Source organism: Rhinatrema bivittatum, chromosome 1 (assembly GCF_901001135.1).
Source record: "Rhinatrema bivittatum chromosome 1, aRhiBiv1.1, whole genome shotgun sequence".
Classification (NCBI taxonomy): domain Eukaryota; kingdom Metazoa; phylum Chordata; class Amphibia; order Gymnophiona; family Rhinatrematidae; genus Rhinatrema; species Rhinatrema bivittatum.
In genome coordinates this window covers 831,601,990-831,622,478 of record NC_042615.1, presented here as the reverse complement: position 1 = coordinate 831,622,478, position 20,489 = coordinate 831,601,990, and the positions used below count along the sequence as shown (strand labels likewise).

The window sequence follows — 20,489 nt, the reverse complement described above, 5'->3', positions numbered from 1 at the left end:
TGTAAAGTCTTCAGAAGCCTGCAGACGTTGACGTGACTGCAAGACGAGAGGCCACAAAACGCAAGCGATCCGATGGGCGCTGCACTGGGGCGCACGTTACCTATATACTGCAGCAGCAGGATCTCCTGGCTGCTCTGCGTTCCCAGCACAATCTTGTTGGACCTCTCGTGCCTTCCACCTGTGTTCACGTGAGCGAAGAGGGGCGGAGACTGCAGCATGTGGTCCCACTTCAGCATGGGAACTGACGGGAAGCGCTCGTCCACGATGTAGAGTGAGAACTGAAGCAGAAACGAGCACAGCATGAGCAGGAGAGACAGAGCACTCTCGCTAGCCATCTGCGCGGTCTTCGGCATCTCTGGCTCAGCCCAGCAAGTCGCCGACACACTCCCCACATGCACCCCCCCCCCCCCCCCCGGGCCTCAGCCCAGCAAGTCGCCGACACCCTCCCCGCATGCACCCCTACCCGGGCTCAGCCCAGCAATCTGCTAATCCATCTTAAAGCAACTAACGAGAGAGATGGAAGGGTCTTCCCTGCCTATGACTGCACGGCAAGGGTGCACCCTGGTAGTCTGTAGCGTTGCTGTAAAGCTTAAAAGCAAATGTAAGTAATACTTGGACTATCCCCTGGAAACGTACTGAAGGATTTCATGCAACAGTTATCGAGGGCTCCGGCTGGGCAAACGTGGCCTTTGCAGCAGCCGCCAGCCCTGCTCTGTTCCAGGGACACGTGTCTTACGTCTATGGACAGGGGCACAATTCCTGTAGCTGGGGGGGGGGGTTGATGTCAAGCCTTTTGCTGCAGACACGTGTGGGCCCCTTGCTAGGCTGGGGACCGCCTCTGATCTCAGAACAGCATGGGGGGGGGGGGGTGAGGGTGCTCAGGTGTTCACAACGGCAGCACAGACCTGTGTCGTGATGAGGTGGTGGCAGGGGTGGACCTGGCTGAGGTGCTTCGGCAACGTCACCCTCTCCCCTCTCTGGCAGTCCGACTCCACCCCCATCTTCAGCAAGGTCAGGCCACGCCTCCCAGACTGCTGCGGAAGAACCAAAGGAGGCACACGTCAGCTGCGAAGGGAGACCCTGGGGACCCACGAATGATCCCCTTCGAAGCCCAATGTGAGCGGGCTGAAGGTCGTTTCTATGAAATCACATACAGAGAACTATCTGTGCCTCCCTCTCAGACTCAGGGGAAAGGGGGACCTTTTCTAACAGCCATCTGGGGGCAGGGTAAGTGCCCGCCTCCCCCCTGGAAACCGCAGCCAAGGACTCTGAACCTGCTTCGAGCACTGAGGAAAAAAAAAACAAAAACGTGTGCAGAGCCGAGACTACAATTCGTGCGCAGAACACCTTGTTCTTCATGATTTTGAGAGCTCGTTGTAGACCAACGAGCTCTCAAAATCACTGAAGAATAGGAAGACTGGTTCTTGCCTGCCAATTTTCATTCCTGTAGTACCACGGATTAGTCCAGACTCCTGGGTTTTGCCTCCCCTCCAGCAGATGGAGACAGAGAAGTTTTTACGGACTCCGTCCTATACCCCTGAGGTGCCACCTAGAGTCTGTCAGTAATACGTTGTACCCAAGCAGACAACTTTAAACCATAACTTCCACATAAACAACCTCCCCCCGCAGAGCAGAGGGAATGAAAAACTTGTAACTCAATGACTGAAAATATGCCTGTACTCTTACCCTGAAACTACCGGCCGAGCGGACTCTGTTTCCCCATGGTCGAGACTCTGGACTAATCCATGGTACTACAGGAACAAAAGTTAGCAGGTAAGAACCAATTTTCCTTTCCCTGTACGTACCAGGAGCAGTCCAGACTCCTAGGATGTACCAAAGCTTCCCTAACCAGGGTGGGACTGAGAGAGTTCTGCTCGGAGCACACTAGCCCCAAAGGAACCGGGCTCTGGAGCCCGGACATCCAGACAATGTCTGGCAAAGGTACGAGTAGATTTCCAGGTAGCTGCTCTACAAATCCCTTGCGTGACACCTGCTGACATTCCGCCCACGAGGCCACTTGTGATCGAGTAGAATGCTCCTTAAGACCAAGCGGAATTGGATGGCCCTGAACAAGGTATTCCGATACAATAGCCTTCTTTAGCCAGCGTGCGATAATGGCTCTTGAAGCTTTATGACCCCTCTTGGGTCCACTTCACAGGACGAACAGATGGTCCGAGGGACGGAAACTATTCGTAACCTCCAACACCACCCTCTTTACGTCCAACTTCCTTAAATCTCTAGACTCTGGAGTAGAAGAATCCAGGCCCGCGAAGGAAGGGAGCTCCAATGACTGGTTCAAATGAAAAGAAAAGAAGAAGACACCACCTTCGGGAGAAAGGTGGAAACTGTTCTTAAGGAAACTCCTGCTTCAGAAATCTGTAAGAAAGGCTCCCTGCAAGATAAGGCCTGAATCTCGGAAACACGCCTTGCTGTTGAAATAGCCACCAGAAAAACTACCTTCGACGTCAGATCCTTCAGTGTCGTTCGTTTCAATGGTTCAAAAGGAGCATTACAAAGGGCGTGGAGAACCAAATTCAGCTTCCATGAGGGGCAAAGGCTCCGGATCGGGGGATGCACATGCTTAGCTCCTCTCAGAAAACGAGCCACATCTGGATGAGAGGCTAGGGCGACCCCCTGCACCTTTCCACGAAAACAACCAAGGGCCGCCACCTGCACTCGTAGGGAATTGAACACCAACCCCTTGGCTAACCCTGCCTGCAAGAAATCCAGAACATCTGGAATTGAAGCGCTGGGCGGCTGCACTTCGTGGTCTAGACACCAGGATTCAAACACTTGCCAAACTCTAACTTACACCATGGAGGTAGAAATTTTACGGGAACATAAGAGCGTGGCTATAACTGCATTTGAGTAACCCTTACTCCTTAATCTTCGCCGTTTAAAAGCCATGCCGCTAGACAAAAGCGAGCTGCCTCTCCGAAATAAACGGGACCCTAATGCAGGAGATTCAGAGACTGACAAAACCTCAGTGGACAGTCTACTGCCAAGTTCAGGAGGTCCGCAAACCAGTCCTGCGGCCACTCCGGCACCATGAGTATCACCTTGCCTGAATGAACCTCGATGCGGTGTAGAAACTTGCTGACCAATGGCCACAGTGGAAAGACATACAACAGGATGTCCTTTGGCCAGGGGAGGACCAGAGCATCCACCCCCTCTGCCCCTGGCTCCTGTCGACGGCTGAAAAACCAGGGAGCCTTGGCATTGTGGTACTTCGCCATCAGGTCCATGGAGGGCCTAGACCAGCAGTCGCACGGAAGATGAAAGGCCTCCTCGGAGAGTTCCCACTCCCCCAGATCCAACTGGTGGCAGCTGAGAAAAATCGGCCTGTACATTGTCCACTCTGGCAATGTGAGAGGCCGCTATCCTGTACAGGTGCTGCTCCGCCGAGTTGATCAAGAGCTGAGCCTCCGCCGACACAGGACAACTCCGTGTTCTGGATTGATGTAAGCTACCATTATCGCATTGTCAGAGTTCCCTCACTGATCTTCCCTCTACTAAGGCAAGAAGGGCCTGGAGCGCTAAACGAACCGCTCTGGTTTCCAAGCGATTGATCGACCAGGAGGATTCCATTCTTGTCCATTGTCCCTGTACCGCCATTCCTCGACAAACAGCCCCCCAACCAGATAGGCTGGCATCGGTGATCACCACAATCCAAAGGGTAATTTCCAAATCCACCCCCCCAGCGCAAATTGTGTGGGGAAAGCCACCAAGACTGGAGAGCACCAAGTCCGTCAGCAGCAGGAGAATACGAAATTGCTATGAGAGTGGATTCCACCGGGACAGCAAGGTAGACTGAAGAGGACGCATATGCTCAAAGGCCCATGGCACCAGGTCGAGAGTAGAAGCCATTGAGCAGAGGACCTGCAAATAATCCCGGACCCTGGGACGAGACAAGGACCGCAAGGACTCCACCTGAGAAATGAGCTTGGATAGTCTCCTCCTCTGTCAGAAAAACCTTGCCCAAGGTAGTATCGAACTGAGCACCCAGAAACTCCAAAGATTGGAAGGGAACCAGGTGACTCTTCTCTCGGGGTTGACCACCCAACCCAATGAGTGCAACATCTGTAGTATCCTCCAAACCGCTGCCCTGCAAAGGTGTTCGGATTTAGCTCGAATCAGCCAATCGTCCAAGTAGGGATGTACCAGCATCCCCTCCTTTCGCAGGGCTGCTGCCACCACCACAACCTTGGTGAATACTCTGGGTGCCGTCACCAGACCGAATGGAAGTGCGCAAAATTGGAAATAATGGCAGAGTATTGCGAACCTCAAGATACTTCCGATGATCCGGATGTATAGGTATGTGCAAGTAAGCTTCTGTCAGGTCCAGAGACACCAAGAATTTTCCTTTGTGAACTGACGCTATCACTGAGCGAAGAGTTTCCATCTGAAACCACGGTACCTTTAGAGCTCAATTGACCCTTTTTAGATCGAGAATGGGACAGAAAGTGCCCTCCTTTTTGGGCACCACGAAGTAGATGGAGTAGCGCCCTCGCCTGAGCTCTCCTTTGGGCACAGGAACTATGGCGTTCAGGTCCTGTAAGCGCTGTCTTGCACCGCTCGGCATTTTTGGTGGTAAGCGCAAGGGGAAACTATGTAATGCTCGTGGATCGGCCGAGCAAAATCTATTATATTTAGGGCCCATTGATCTGAGGTCAAGTTGGTCCACTCCTCTAGGAAAAGAGATAACCTTCACCCTATCCTTGGGATGGAAGAGTGGACTGGTCTCGCTTCATTGTGCAGACTTGGGACCCCCATGGGACCGCAGGGCTCTCTCCCTGGCAGAGCGGTGGTCTCAAAAGGATTGGTTCCAGGAAGATTGCCGACCGGTACCCTGACGAAATGACGACCCAGTGGACCTTGAGGCGCAAAAACGGCAATTTCCCCGAAATCTCGCCCGCCGAGGAAAAGATCCTCTAGAGTTCTGGGTCTATCCTCTGGCAATCTGTGGACTTTGTTCTCCCCCGGCGACTTGCCCAAAAAGCAGTTTACCCTTGAAGTTTAAGGAACCAAGCTGCGCCTTAAACGAAACATCCGCAGGTCAGTTTCTAAGCCAGAGGAGCCTGTGAACTGAGACAGCCGAGACCATGGTCCTGCCCGAAGTTCGTAACAAATCATAAAGCGCGTTCACGCTGTAAACCACTGCAGTCTCTAGCCGACCGGCTCGCACCGCTTCAGTGTCGGTGAGGGATGCTGCTGCCTGCAAATCCTGCACCCAGCGGAGACTGCCTCGCAGTGCGAAACTACTGCACATAGCGGCCCGGAACCCCAGAGCCGAAACTTCAAAAATCTTCTTAAGTTGCAACTCCAATTTGCGATCCTGCAAATCCTTCAGGGCAGTGGCTCCCGTTACTGGTATACTGGTCTTCTTAGTCACAGCCAAGACCGCGGCATCCACCTTAGGGACTTTGAGTAGGTCCAGTGCCTCTTCCAGTAGCGGGTACAATTTTTCCATAGCTCGACTCACCTTCAACCCAAGGTCTGGAGTGTCCCACTCCTTAAAACAAAAGATCCGTAACCAACATATGAAACGGAAACAATCAAGCTGGACCTCTGAACCCCACCATCACCGGATCCATAGCCCCAAACCGAGAATCCTCTGGAGGAACTTGAATGCCTAGCTCTTCCAGAATGGCTGGGATAAGAGGTCCTAGTTCATCCTTCTGGAAAAGAAGGACCACTTTGGGTTCATTACCCTCCACCATAGGTGCGTCCACCTCCTTGGTTGGTTGTAGTTGCTGATCTGGATCCACATCCGGCCCCTCACCAGGGGCCTGTGGAGGAGACACTTCCTCATCCGCATTGTCTGAATCCGAGCTGTCCCCCGGACAGGAAAGGGACCGGAGAGGGCGTCTGGCCTTGGGGCCCTCTAACCTGCTGGGCGATTGGCGTGTTTGCGTGAAGAGGATCCTCTCCCAGCTGCCGTGGTACCTTGATTCTGTGGCTCTTTGCCGCCTTATGGGCCTTGAAGGCTTTATGTAACAACAAAACAAATTTGGAGGTGAACGAGAAAGAAGACTCATCCGAGTCTTTCTCCTGTCCATCCTCTGAGGAACCCTCCTGATCGTTTAGAATTTCACCCCTCCTGGGGGCAGGAGGCCGCAGTGAGAGAGGTGGTGGGGAGCTCCCTCCCCAGCGCCGCTTTTTCTTGGTCTCTGAATGTCTTCAACAAAGCCTCAGTCCCCGCACTGAGGAGAAAGGTATCTGTGGCTGGCGTTGCCGATCGGGCCTCCCAGGCTCCCGGCGCTCTTTGGAGCTGTCCCTGCCTTTCTTGACGTTCCTTCCCCTCCCGGCAAGCAGCCTGTGCAAACCCTGGCGCGTGCACTGCCACACACAGAGCAGGCCTCACCACGCGGCATGATCCCTGGCCTCAATTAAAATCGGGCCCGAAATCAGTAATCGTGGCGAAAAGGAGCCCTGGGAGCTACGTGGCGTGCGATCGGTGGCAGGAGTGGCGGCGAGCGGGAGAGAGGAACTGCAGCGAATGCTAGGCCAGAACAAAGGAAAAATTAAATACCTCAGAATTTTTTTTTTTCCCCTCTAGTGCGGGCCTCCTGAGGGTGAGTGAACCGGGCTCCCCGGTATCACCCCCAGCCGCAGGTGGCTGCAGGGTTCCCAACCCTCTGCTCTCTAGCCTCTACTACCAGGGGGGATGGTCCCACCAGGACCTAGCAACTCCCTGGGAGGCTGAAACAGGTATCCGCCTCTTTTTCCCTTTATCCTTTTTTTTTTTTTTTTTTTTTAAATAGCTCTAACCTCTTTTATCCAACAGCAACTGAAAAACAATTCCTACCACTAACACCTAACTGTAACACTCAGCCCAGACTAAAGGTTTTGCACCTCCACCATCTGCTGGAGACAGAGAAATACTGACAGAGTCTAGGTGGCACCTCAGGGGTATAGGACAGAATCCGTTAAAACTTCTCTGTCTCCATCTACTGGAGGAGAGGCAAAACCCAGGAGCCTGGACTGATCCGGGTACGTACAGGGAAATCCCTTTTTGCACAACCGGTGTCGCTCAAGAGCCAAGCCGTAAGACAAAATGGAGACAGATCCCCCATGGCTGCCGGTCCTTGAATCAATAGCCCAGGATTCCCCAGCAGGTGCAGTGAACGGTCCCCACCTGGAGACGCATTAGGTCTGTGTACCAGGGTCTCCATGGCCAATCTGGCACAACCGATGATCCGACTGCATTTCAGCTCTACCTTCCTATGAGAGGCCATGGGGGAAAGATGTGACGACAAAGCTTGCAGCTCCAGGTAAGAAAACCGCTGGTCCCTGCCCCGCGGAGACCAGCAACAGAACTGGGCCAGGCGGAGACAGAGTTGCAGGGCTGGGGGGGAGATGTTTGTCTGTCCTGCACAACATCTTCCCCACAGGTGGCCTCCAGACATTTGAGGACATCTTTGGGGCTTGCTTGGAATTCCCTGGAGGGCCAAGGTTCCCTGTATCCTGGCTTTCCTCTGGGAGGGGGCCGGTAAAATAGTTCCCCCATGGGTGAAGGTTGTACAAAGGCATCGATGCCCATGGTGCCCCGCTCCCATACTTCCTGAAGAACCAATGTACCTTGGCGTTTTGGAGAGTCTCCATTATTTCCATTCTTTAATGATCAGCTGGAAGGCCTCCCACTCCCGCTGAGGAAATCCACCTGCATGTTTTCTTGACCCATGATATGTGCCACAGGCCACAGATTCTCTTCCACCCATGGGAAACGTAGAGTCATCTCCTCCAACGTCTAGTACGCCCTTGTCCGTTCACTTAGGCTATCCCTGTCATACTGTTGGAGAGAACTCAAGACGGCTTTGTCTTTGAGAATACGAAGTGTAGCAGGACCAAGCAGGCTGCCCTGGTTTCCAACCAGTAAGGGCCAAAGCCGCCACTGAAGCAACTCTACTTATTTATTTATTTTTTATTATTATTCATCTGCTCTCACCTTAAGCTCTATAGAGTCCTCTCTGGGACTGGGCGCCCTTCCATCAGGGCCTGGCCCGGGGTCCGATCGTCACCCCCAATTCCTACCAATTCCTTCTGAGCTGCACCACCCCTACGTAGTGGAGATGATGTCACATAAGGAAAACCGTGCTGTCTGCCTTCATCTGCTGCCAGGGGAAACAACCCGCCTGTGTGGGACTGGACTGGAGTAGCAGGACGAGGTGGAAAGTGGATTCCATTCAGGTAATCCACAATATCCTAGCACAGCACAAGTCAGGAAACCATGCACTCTCTGTGTGGTATAACTGCAAACACACCAGGAAAACGTCTGACCCAATGCTCAAATCCCAGCAGACGGAGCAGTTACCCCTCCCCTCCCAAAATCACGTGTTCTTGCCCAGACGGAAGAGTTACCCTGAGGTCAGTCAGTTCCAGGCCTGTCCTATCACCAAACGTCACAATTCGCGGATGATGTGTGAAATCGCTCCACCTCCACGCTGAGTGATCCTGGAAGAACATGTTATCTGCATCCTGACGGACTCTATTCAGGCTGAAAAAACACAAAAAAAACAGGCCTCATGTCAAGGGTGCAAGGGGCACTCTTTCATCTGACCCAGTGTCCCACTACGGTGTTAGCCAGATCCTCTTCCCTCTGAGCCAGTACTCACCCAATGTCCCAGCATGCTCTTACAGTACCCTCTCTACCCTCGTGTCCCAGCATGGTGTATGGGTCAGTACTGGCTCAGAGGGAAGCCTGCCCTTACCTCGTGTCCCAGCATGCTCTTACAGTACCCTCTCTACCCTCGTGTCCCAGCATGCTCTTACAGTACCCTCTCTACCCTCGTGTCCCAGCATGGTGTATGGGTCAGTACTGGCTCAGAGGGAAGCCTGCCCTTACCTCGTGTCCCAGCATGCTCTTACAGTACTCTCTCTACCCTCGTGTCCCAGCATGGTGTATATGGGTCAGTACTGGCTCAGAGGGAAGCCTGCCCTTACCTCGTGTCCCAGCATGGTGTATGGGTCAGTACTGGCTCAGAGGGAAGCCTGCCCTTACCTCGTGACCCAGCATGCTCTTACAGTACTCTCTCTACCCTCGTGTCCCAGCATGGTGTATATGGGTCAGTACTGGCTCAGAGGGAAGCCTGCCCTTACCTCGTGTCCCAGCATGGTGTATGGGTCAGTACTGGCTCAGAGGGAAGCCTGCCCTTACCTCGTGACCCAGCATGCTCTTACAGTACCCTCTCTACCCTCGTGTCCCAGCATGGTGTATGGGTCAGTACTGGCTCAGAGGGAAGCCTGCCCTTACCTCGTGTCCCAGCATGGTGTATGGGTCAGTACTGGCTCAGAGGGAAGCCTGCCCTTACCTCGTGACCCAGCATGCTCTTACAGTACTCTCTCTACCCTCGTGTCCCAGCATGGTGTATGGGTCAGTACTGGCTCAGAGGGAAGCCTGCCCTTACCTCGTGTCCCAGCATGGTATATGGGTCAGTACTGGCTCAGAGGGAAGCCTGCCCTTACCTAGTGTCCCAGCATGGTGTATGGGTCAGTACTGGCTCAGAGGGAAGCCTGCCCTTACCTAGTGTCCCAGCATGGTATATGGGTCAGTACTGGCTCAGAGGGAAGCCTGCCCTTACCTCGTGTCCCAGCATGGTGTATGGGTCAGTACTGGCTCAGAGGGAAGCCTGCCCTTACCTCGTGACCCAGCATGCTCTTACAGTACCCTCTCTACCCTCGTGTCCCAGCATGGTGTATGGGTCAGTACTGGCTCAGAGGGAAGCCTGCCCTTACCTAGTGTCCCAGCATGGTATATGGGTCAGTACTGGCTCAGAGGGAAGCCTGCCCTTACCTCGTGTCCCAGCATGCTCTTACAGTACTCTCTCTACCCTCGTGTCCCAGCATGGTGTATGGGTCAGTACTGGCTCAGAGGGAAGCCTGCCCTTACCTAGTGTCCCAGCATGCTCTTACAGTACTCTCTCTACCCTCGTGTCCCAGCATGGTGTATGGGTCAGTACTGGCTCAGAGGGAAGCCTGCCCTTACCTCGTGTCCCAGCATGGTGTATGGGTCAGTATTGGCTCAGAGGGAAGCCTGCCCTTACCTCGTGTCCCAGCATGGTGTATGGGTCAGTACTGGCTCAGAGGGAAGCCTGCCTTTACCTCGTGTCCCGGCATGGTGTATGGGTCAGTACTGGCTCAGAGGGAAGCCTGCCCTTACCTCGTGTCCCAGCATGGTGTATGGGTCAGTACTGGCTCAGAGGGAAGCCTGCCCTTACCTCGTGTCCCAGCATGGTGTATGGGTCAGTACTGGCTCAGAGGGAAGCCTGCCCTTACCTCGTGTCCCAGCATGGTGTATGGGTCAGTACTGGCTCAGAGGGAAGCCTGCCCTTACCTAGTGTCCCAGCATGGTGTATGGGTCAGTACTGGCTCAGAGGGAAGACTGCCTTTACCTCGTGTCCCAGCATGCTCTTACAGTACCCTCGTGTCCCAGCATGGTGTATGGGTCAGTACTGGCTCAGAGGGAAGCCAGCCCTTACCTCGTGTCCTAGCATGCTCTTACAGTACTCTCTCTACCCTCGTGTCCCAGCATGGTGTATGGGTCAGTATTGGCTCAGAGGGAAGCCTGCCCTTACCTCGTGTCCCAGCATGGTGTATGGGTCAGTACTGGCTCAGAGGGAAGCCTGCCCTTACCTCGTGTCCCAGCATGGTGTATGGGTCAGTACTGGCTCAGAGGGAAGCCTGCCCTTACCTAGTGTCCCAGCATGGTATATGGGTCAGTACTGGCTCAGAGGGAAGCCTGCCCTTACCTAGTGTCCCAGCATGCTCTTACAGTACTCTCTCTACCCTCGTGTCCCAGCATGGTGTATGGGTCAGTACTGGCTCAGAGGGAAGCCTGCCCTTACCTAGTGTCCCAGCATGCTCTTACAGTACTCTCTCTACCCTCGTGTCCCAGCATGGTGTATGGGTCAGTACTGGCTCAGAGGGAAGCCTGCCCTTACCTAGTGTCCCAGCATGGTGTATGGGTCAGTACTGGCTCAGAGGGAAGCCTGCCCTTACCTCGTGTCCCAGCATGGTGTATGGGTCAGTACTGGCTCAGAGGGAAGCCTGCCCTTACCTAGTGTCCCAGCATGGTATATGGGTCAGTACTGGCTCAGAGGGAAGCCTGCCCTTACCTCGTGTCCCAGCATGCTCTTACAGTACTCTCTCTACCCTCGTGTCCCAGCATGGTGTATGGGTCAGTACTGGCTCAGAGGGAAGCCTGCCCTTACCTCGTGTCCCAGCATGCTCTTACAGTACTCTCTCTACCCTCGTGTCCCAGCATGGTGTATGGGTCAGTACTGGCTCAGAGGGAAGCCTGCCCTTACCTCGTGTCCCAGCATGGTGTATGGGTCAGTACTGGCTCAGAGGGAAGCCTGCCCTTACCTCGTGTCCCAGCATGGTGTATGGGTCAGTACTGGCTCAGAGGGAAGCCTGCCCTTACCTCGTGTCCCAGCATGCTCTTACAGTACTCTCTCTACCCTCGTGTCCCAGCATGGTGTATGGGTCAGTACTGGCTCAGAGGGAAGCCTGCCCTTACCTCGTGTCCCAGCATGCTCTTACAGTACTCTCTCTACCCTCGTGTCCCAGCATGGTGTATATGGGTCAGTACTGGCTCAGAGGGAAGCCTGCCCTTACCTCGTGTCCCAGCATGGTGTATGGGTCAGTATTGGCTCAGAGGGAAGCCAGCCCTTACCTCGTGTCCCAGCATGGTGTATGGGTCAGTACTGGCTCAGAGGGAAGCCTGCCCTTACCTCGTGTCCCAGCATGGTGTATGGGTCAGTACTGGCTCAGAGGGAAGCCTGCCCTTACCTCGTGTCCCAGCATGGTGTATGGGTCAGTACTGGCTCAGAGGGAAGCCTGCCCTTACCTCGTGTCCCAGCATGGTGTATGGGTCAGTATTGGCTCAGAGGGAAGCCAGCCCTTACCTCGTGTCCCAGCATGCTCTTACAGTACTCTCTCTACCCTCGTGTCCCAGCATGGTGTATATGGGTCAGTACTGGCTCAGAGGGAAGCCTGCCCTTACCTCGTGTCCCAGCATGCTGTTAGGGGTCGTTAACCAATAGAGATGATAAATTCCCAACACAAAACAATTCTAAAATAAGCTATCCATTCCAACATGCCAAAATTCCCTCTGTAAAATGAATTACATTAAACTCAGAATAAGATCCGTCTCTTTCAGTTTTATAAACACACCTGTTAATGCATCACGGCAGTATACAGCGAGGCCAATAATAAACCTTACCCAGTTTCCAGGTTCCAGAGATAGAGAGACCCATTCTCCGTACAGACAGTCAGTTCCCCAGGGATATGAGGACTAAGGGAGAAAACCGGAGACAGAATTAGTGATATTGCAGAGGTGTTAGCAGGGAAGTTGAGCAACAGGGTGGACACTTCTAACAGAGCAGACTACAGAGTGATCTGAGAAAGCTTGAGAAGTGTGATTCAATGCAAAAAAAATGCAGTCTCAAACTTAGCAAAGAGTAGATGACAGAAGGAAAGAGTAAGATACTGAGAAACCTTGCAGTGATGACATCAAATGATCTTGATATACCAAAATAATGCAACAGGGTACTGGCAAGAGCCAGGGGAATGCTGAGGTACATAAGGAGATGATAATGGATCACTGGTAAAACCTCACCTGAAAGTACTGTGTCCAGTTCTGCAGGTTACACCCCCAAAAGGACAGAGCAGGCTGAAGGTGGCTCTGAAAGGAGCTATCAAAATGGTGCAGAGTAGGCACCAAAAGCCAGTAAAATTAGATAAGAACGTAAGAAATTGCCATGCTGGGTCAGACCAAGGGTCCATCAAGCCCAGCATCTAAACATATTATACATATGTTTAGGTCCTAACCTAGAGGAGAGGCACGAAGGGGGTGGTGATGGGGGAGATAGGACAGACATTCAAATACCTCAAAGCTATAATCTATGTGCACGAGTCAATCATTCCCCAGTGACGTGAGGCTCAAAAGGCAGCAGAAACAGGAGTGACACTAAGGCAATTTGGGCTTACCTTGGTCAACTCTTGTTATTCATTCCCCATACCAGTCTGGACTCTAAGGTTACCTCCCTGTCTCGTCAGGAACAGGCCACAATCATCTGCACCACCCAACTGCTCCCCACATCAAGAAAGTCAATCAACTCTAAAACTGAAATGAGAGTAAGCAGGAAACAGGCAACCAAAAGAGCACTGCCCAAGCCATGTGGAAAATCCAGCCAATCACAACCACTATACTACTGTATATATTGTATCTATGGAAGGGACTGTCTTCACTGGCGTGGAGAACGAACATAACAGGAAGTGACCAAGGAAAGCAAGTTTGCTAACTGCAAACTGTTTTCTATAGATAGCAGGATGAATTGGCACCGAATGAACTCGTCGCTAGCTAGCATGGCTCTACCGAGCACATGCGGGAGTTTCTGCCCAGGCACCGACTGCCTCAAGAGCCTCCTCAGCCTACCACGGCTTCCCAAAACTGTACCGGGGACCCCACTGCCAGCCATGGTTTCAGGATACTCTCAATGAATATGCATGAGATAAAATTTGCATACCAGGGAGACTCGGTATATGCAACATTTATCTCATGCATATTCATTGTGGGTATCCTGGTCTATATTACAGGGAGCTGGGTGAGCATCTCATGGCTAATTCATCCCGCTGTCTACGGAAAACACTGTTTATGCTAAGTAAACTTGTTTTCTATGTTCATAAGCAGGCTGAATTAGCCATGATCTGTGGGCATTCAGCGGAACGTTTACTGAATAAGCAAGCTGGACCCTACTGTGGAGAGTACATCACAGGGAAAACAACAACATAGTAATGATGGCAGAAAAAGACCAACTGGTCCAACCAGGTCTGCCCAGCAAGTTTCATATGGCAGTATCCTCCGCTCCCTGGAGGTAACCCTTACATCTCTGTCGCTCTGTGCTAAAGGTGGTAATATTTACAGACAATGCAGCCTGAACGTGCCTTGCTTTTGGGTCTTGGCTGTAGGAGCAGTCCTGTGCTTTTTTCCCCCTCATGACTGCGTTTCAATGCCCCAGACCGTAAAAGTCAGGGCCCAGCATTGACCGTCGTCTGAATCCAATGCCCCTTTTTACCCCTGCCGAAGCGGAGAGTGATGTTGCAGGTGCACCAAAAGCATCGAGGCTAATCAGTTAATGGTAGTAATCCCCACGTCTCCTGATTAAGGGTAGTAACTGCCGCTCCATGCAGGTTACCCCCATGCACACTTTTCTTCATTTCCAACCTCTAACTCCTAGGGATCCAAGGTGTTTAAGCCACGCTCTCTTGAATTCGTTTACTGTTTTCATCCTCACTACCTCCTCCAGAATGGCATTTCAGGCATCCACCATCCTCTCCATGATGGTTAAACAAAAATGCTTGTCTGAAGTTACTGTCAGTCCTTGAAGGGTTGTTCAGACAGCAATGGGAGATAAAGGTGTGAACAAGTGACTTAACTGAGGTTTTGCCCTAAGATGAGCAATAGTAGAAGGCAGAGCTCTGAGCTGATGAGCTTTATCAGTCTGTGATCTGAATTTCTGGTAAGGTGTAGCAGTGCTAAGAACCTAAGAAACTGCCATACTGGGCTAGACCGAGGGTCCTTCAAGCCCAGCATCCTGTTTCCAACAGTGGCTGAATGTATTCCACTAGCCAGACTGACAATCTATGTTAGGCGATTTGGACGCCAAATCTGTTAGCGTCCTGTGCGACAGATACAAAGCCTGGCAACACGGTTGAGTTCTTTTTTTTTTTTTTATACTAGATGAAGACTCTTATAATCTACAGTATGAAGGGCTCTTTGTCCTTCATGGACACACAATCTCAAGAAAAGCAAGCTTGCTTCCCATAAACAATGTTTTCTGTAGATAGTAAGATGAATTAGCCATGCTGTCTGGGGACGTCTTCTGGGACGGGCGAGGCGGAGCATTGCTCTGCCTGAGGCTGCACGTATTTTCCTGCACGGCGCCATGTTTTCCTCTCAGTCTGTTCAATAGCAATCTGTAAGACACAATGATACTGAAAGAGCGCAGCCATGGGATTATCCACTTACTCTGGTGGAATTAGTCTCTGGTTGGTCACCCTTCCTTCTGAAGGGACTTCTTCAAATCTGTTTCATTTTTTACAAAACAGCTGTGTTCACTGTGATCCAGTTAGCAGACAGTCTCTCTACTTCTTTCTAGAATGGAGGATGGCATCTGCTGCAGTTTTCCGGTCCAAGCAGTAGTGCCCTGTGAACGTGTGTAGACAGGACCAAGTAGCCACCTTGCAAATGTTCTGAATCGGGACATCCTGGAGATGGGCCACAATGCAGCCATTGCCCGGACCTGGTGTGCCTTTGGGGACATTGCAAGGGTCTCTGAATGTTTGCAATGCGATATCCAGGTGGATAGAGTGCGCTTCGATACCTGTTGACCTGGCATGTTCTGGTTGAAGGAAAGGAATAACTGGGATGGCCGGGCCGAGGAGTGTGTCTTCTGTTTGTAGTACGCCAAGGCTCTTTTGCAGTCCAACGTATGTAACCTTCTCTTGCCATCATCCTGGTGAGGCTTCGGGCAGAAGGTCGGTAGGTTGATGGCCTGATTGATATGAAGGCCGAGACTATTTTACGTAGGAAGGAAGGAGGAGTGCGCAGAGTGACCTTGTTGTGATGAAACTCCAGGTATGGAGAATAGGGGACTAGCACCTGTAGTTTTCTGACCGGTGAGCCGAGGTGAGGGCTACCAGGAAGAGAACCTTCCAAGAGGTATCGCAGATACGCCATCTTTAAAGGTTCAAATGGGGGCAATGTGAGTTGCTCCAAGTATGATGTTTAGGTCCCATGGAATTGGAGGCTTGAGGCGGGATGGACAGATATGAAGGATGCCCAGTATGAAGCGGGGGACCAGGAGCTGGTTAGAGATGGGAAGTCCCGGTGTGGTTGATAAGCAGCAATTGCATTGATATGGACCCTCACTGAAGCAGTCGCTAGGCCTGACTGAAAGCGGGAATATAGATAGTCCAGCAACTGCTCCTGAGAGCAGAAGGGGAGGGGGGTGTCGAGCTTTTGGGTGTTGCACCACGTCACATAGCAAAACCACTTGCCCTGGTAGTTGCGTCTGGTGGAGGGTTTCCGAGATGATACGAGGATATCTTGAACCTCAGCAGGCAGGTGAAGGTGAGTTAACCCTGTCCTTTCAAGCTCCACACTGTGAGGGAGGAGTGGAGTGGGTGGAGCAGTGAGCCCCCGTCTTTGGATATGTCATCCAGGGCAATGGGGGGCTCTGTGGAGAGACGTACAAGATATGCGCATCATGGTTGCCTGGGCCAAGCCGGAGTCACGCGTATGAGATCCGTAGTGTCCATCATAAATTTCTGGACTGTCTTGGGGATGAGGGGTACAGGGGGGTATGCCTAGAGGAGTCCCCTCGACCACTGTATGAGGAAAGCATCCAGGGCCAGATGCTTCCGGCTGGGACAGACGGAGCAAAAACACCTCCACCTTCCTGTTTTCTGTCGCGAAGAGATCCACCTCTGGTCGGCCCCATCAGCGAAAGAGGAAGTTCACTATCTCCTGGTGCAATTCCCATTTGTGTGGGTAGAAGATTCTGCTCAACCTGTCTGCCATGTCATTTTCTACCCTGGGCAGGTAGGTGGCCTGTAGGGTGATGGGAGCCTTGTTCTGTCCACTTGCAGGTAGTCACTGCTTCCTGGCACCGGACCCTCCTTCTTTGTTATATATAAGAACATAAGCTGTAACTTCTATCTTCCAGGTTATATCACAAGGAACCCACAGACATTGCTGCTCAGTCCTGTAAGGACAGACAGCAGAGTTATATCACTTCCTGTCCCAGCACCGCTCCCATCTGCCCTATTATTCATGGTCTCGGGTTCCAAGAGGCAGCTTCTTCAGCACTGTCAGATCTTCCTTTTGTGTCAGTGCTAGCGGGGAGCCACCATTTTGTCATAGGCTGGCTGGATCGGGGTAGACAGGTTCCTCCTCTGCTCATGGTGAGGCTGAAAGGGGTAGACACAGGAGTAACATTAAGAAATCTCCTCTCAGAAGAGTGGTGGACGCCAAACACTGCTCTGCCAATGCACCTCATTCCTGCTCTGCCACGCCCCTACTAATCCAGTGTTGAGACAATTGCTCCCCCACCCAATCACACACAGAGCTCTCCCAGTGCACCTCATTCCTGCCCTGCAACACTCCTACTCCAGTATTGAGACCCCCCTCCCACACAGCTCTGCCAACGTATCCCAGCCTCGACATCCCACAAAGGTTTCATCACTGAGGCGTCACGAAGCAGGCAAAGAAGGTTTTACGGGTTAAGACTGCGGGGACTCTCACCTCACATTGATGCAGGTTGCGACGTTCTGAGTCTGCACCACCTGCAGCGGCTCAGGGCACGAATCCGCTGAGAGCTTCCACACCGCACAGTGATAATCCGAGCGGACGCCTACAAAGGCTGGAGGAGGAATCAGGAAGTGAGAGAGGGGCAGAAACCATGGACGGGAGGGGTGACAGGGAGGCGGGGGATCATCACACATGACCCAACAGAATAGGAGGAGAAAGGAAGGGAGCGAGCAACAGGGAACGGGGGGGGGGTAGCGAGAAAAGCAAGCGAGAAGCGGGGATGCAGGGTGCGAGGGAAAGTGAGAGACAAGGAGACAGGAGATACACAAAATCGTGAGAAACCAAGCGCGTGGTTATACGGGAAGGAAACGGTTTGATTACTGACCGGATTCAGACATTTGCACACCATGGGGCTAAAGAAACACACACACAGGCCGGAATGGAGAAAACCGGAAACCATGGATCCAGCGCTGCGCCCAGGCTGCCTTTCTCCCCCCGCCCCCGACATACGGCCGATATTAGGGCACCCTCCTTACAGAGCTCCAGCCAGGGGTGTGCACCTGCCTCCTCCGCACTTCCAGTCCAGCCAGAGCCAGGTATGGAACCCAGGCCCCTCTGCTGCCTCGCCCAGCAGAGCAGGAAATCCTTCCCACCTTGCACTCCAGAAACCAAACACTTGTAGGTGTGCGCAGCTAAGTCCATTCCCCAATGATCTGCTCCACCTGAGCCAGTCCTGCTTTTCCCTCACTGCATCCACTTCTTGTTCTAATTTCTCTAACCAAGCAGGGTAAAACCAGGACCGGCTCAGCGGCACAGAAACCAAGCAGCAGCAACTTTCACAAAGCTTGCAGCAGCTTGTAGCTAATTTAGAAGGGAAGCTAGGAGGGACCGATCCCTTTGCAAGGCCTGCAGGTGGCTCTGCACTTAACATGCATTGGGGCAGAAAATGGATGCACACCACCACATGCAGATTTGAGATCCACACCACTCACTCACTTCCCCCTACCCCCACCCTCCCTGTGCTCCTGCAGTCTCTACAATCCGCGGTCGGGATGCTTCAATTGGGTAAATGCCATTATAGAGGGTGGCTTATAGCAGAGGGCAATGGCCTGTGCAGTTAAGGCCTTTGGTTTCTCAGAGAAGGGGCTTCTGTATTCTTCCTGCACATCTCCAGAGCAGCGTGTGAACCTCACAAACAGGGACCCCAGAGGTTATGCAATAAAGTGAGGCAGATTACCACACACGAGGAGAGGATGTGGCCTGCTGGGGAGCAAAATGGACCAAAATCTGAGAGCCAGGCGCCATGCCACTATTTCCCTCTCACCTCAGGTAAGCTCTTCAGGACAGGGGATTCACTGCACCTCACTTTAAAACACCACAGAAATGTTAAAGGAACATGAAAAGGGAACGGATAGGAAAACTGGTTCTTACCTGCTAATTTTCATTCCTAGAATACCACAGATCAGTCCGGACTCCTGGGTTTTGCCCTCCTGCCAGCAGATGGAGACAGAGAAAGTTTCACGCACACTATACATAACCCAGGGTGCCACCTGCAATCCCATCAGTACTGGCCTGTACCCAAGCCAAGATGATAATATATAAGCAGTAACTAAACAGACCCGATCCACTTTAACGAGCCCAAGGAAGGTGAAGTGTCAAACATGGAAAATTCTAACAAAGGAGACCATTGAACCACTCAGCAATTCTTCATTATATATAAACTGTCAGCCAAGCCACGAGACAGAAGCAGGCTGCCTGATCAGAAAATATTGGACCCCGACAAAGAAGCTTCAGCAGTTGACCGAACTTCAATGGCCCGTCTAGTGCCAGATTGACCGGGTCCATGAACCATGGTTGATGTGGCCTCTCCGGAGCCACTAGAACCACCTCGCCTGGCTGTTTCTCTATCTTGTCATAGCACCTTGCCCACCAGTGGCCACAGAGGAAACACGAAGAATCCCCCAAGGCCAGGCTAGGACCAGGGCATCGATGCCTTCTGCCCCAGGTTCTCTCCTGCGACCGTATAAACAAGGCTCCCTGGCATTTTGTTGCAATATCACAAGTCCACGAGGGGCATTCCCTATCTGATTCTAATGAGGTACATCAGCTCCTCTGCCAATTCCCCCTCGCTGGGGTCCAGCCATTGTAGACCGAGAAAATATGCCTGTGTGTTGTCCTACCTGGCTATGTGAGATGCTGCACGAAGAAACCGATGCTGCTATGCCCACTGCTCGACCCTTGGTTCCTCCCTGCTGGTTGATATAAGCCAATGTCTATGCATGGTCAGACAGAATTTGTACCAGTCGGCCGCATACCCATGGCAGAAAGATAAGCAACGCAAGATGTACCACCCGCGTCTAAATGACTAATCGACAACGATGCTGCCTTCAAGCACTGGCCCTGAGCTGACTGATCTTGTCACAGCGGCATCGGTGGTCGTATCACCCACGTGTGGAATGTCCAACTCCATGATTCAGAATGGCCCGAGTCACCATGAAGACTGGACTTGGCGGCTCCCCGAGTGGGAGCAGAAGTTGAAGCTAAAACTCCTCCAATAATGGATTCAGACGTAAAAGGAGAGCCTTCTACAGAGGCCACATATGAGCAAATGCCCAAGGAACCAACTCCAGAGTCGATGCCATAAAGTCTAGGACCTGTAGCTAGTCCCAGACCTTGAGCACTGAAAGCCCCAAAAAGCAGCGAACCTGAGTCTCCAGTTTGAGCATCCGTTCCCTCATGAGAAACATCTACCTGGGCCCCTAGGGATTGCAGAGATTCAGAAAACGCGAGATGGCTATTTGCTAGATTTACCACTCAGCCCACGGATCTTAACTTCTGCAGAACCTGTTGTACTGATGGCCTGGTCAGACTCCTCCTGTGGGACCTTCAGCACATGAGGAATCAAGGGCCACAGCTCCTCCTTGTGGAAGAGAGATGCACTAGCTTAAGGTCATCCCTTTCGGTTACTGGAACATCTTCCAGATCAGACAAGTCATAACCTGAACGTGTGCCAGGAGAGTTGTCTGCCGGCACAACAGAATCCTCCAATTCTTCAAGAGTTCTTTCTAGGCTACCGGGTGAGCTATCAGTCCCAGGTCCCTCTGGATACTCACTGATCCTTTCTTTTCTTTGAGATCAAGTCTCTTCCTGGATTGTGAATCTTCAACGGGGTTTA

General features: G+C 52.3%; 1 protein-coding gene across 1 annotated transcript in view; it reads right to left on the bottom strand.

The window, feature by feature from the left end:
- Positions 1-20,489, bottom strand: part of TAF1C (TATA-box binding protein associated factor, RNA polymerase I subunit C) — a 71,883-nt gene that overhangs the window by 5,006 nt on the left and 46,388 nt on the right. Inside the window, exons 9-13 of the mRNA XM_029583126.1 lie at positions 17,309-17,426; positions 12,224-12,295; positions 8,362-8,497; positions 906-1,034; positions 101-278 (exon numbers count right to left, since the gene is read on the bottom strand). Coding sequence (XP_029438986.1) covers positions 101-278; positions 906-1,034; positions 8,362-8,497; positions 12,224-12,295; positions 17,309-17,426 — 633 coding nt within the window. The remainder of the gene's footprint in view (positions 1-100; positions 279-905; positions 1,035-8,361; positions 8,498-12,223; positions 12,296-17,308; positions 17,427-20,489) is intronic.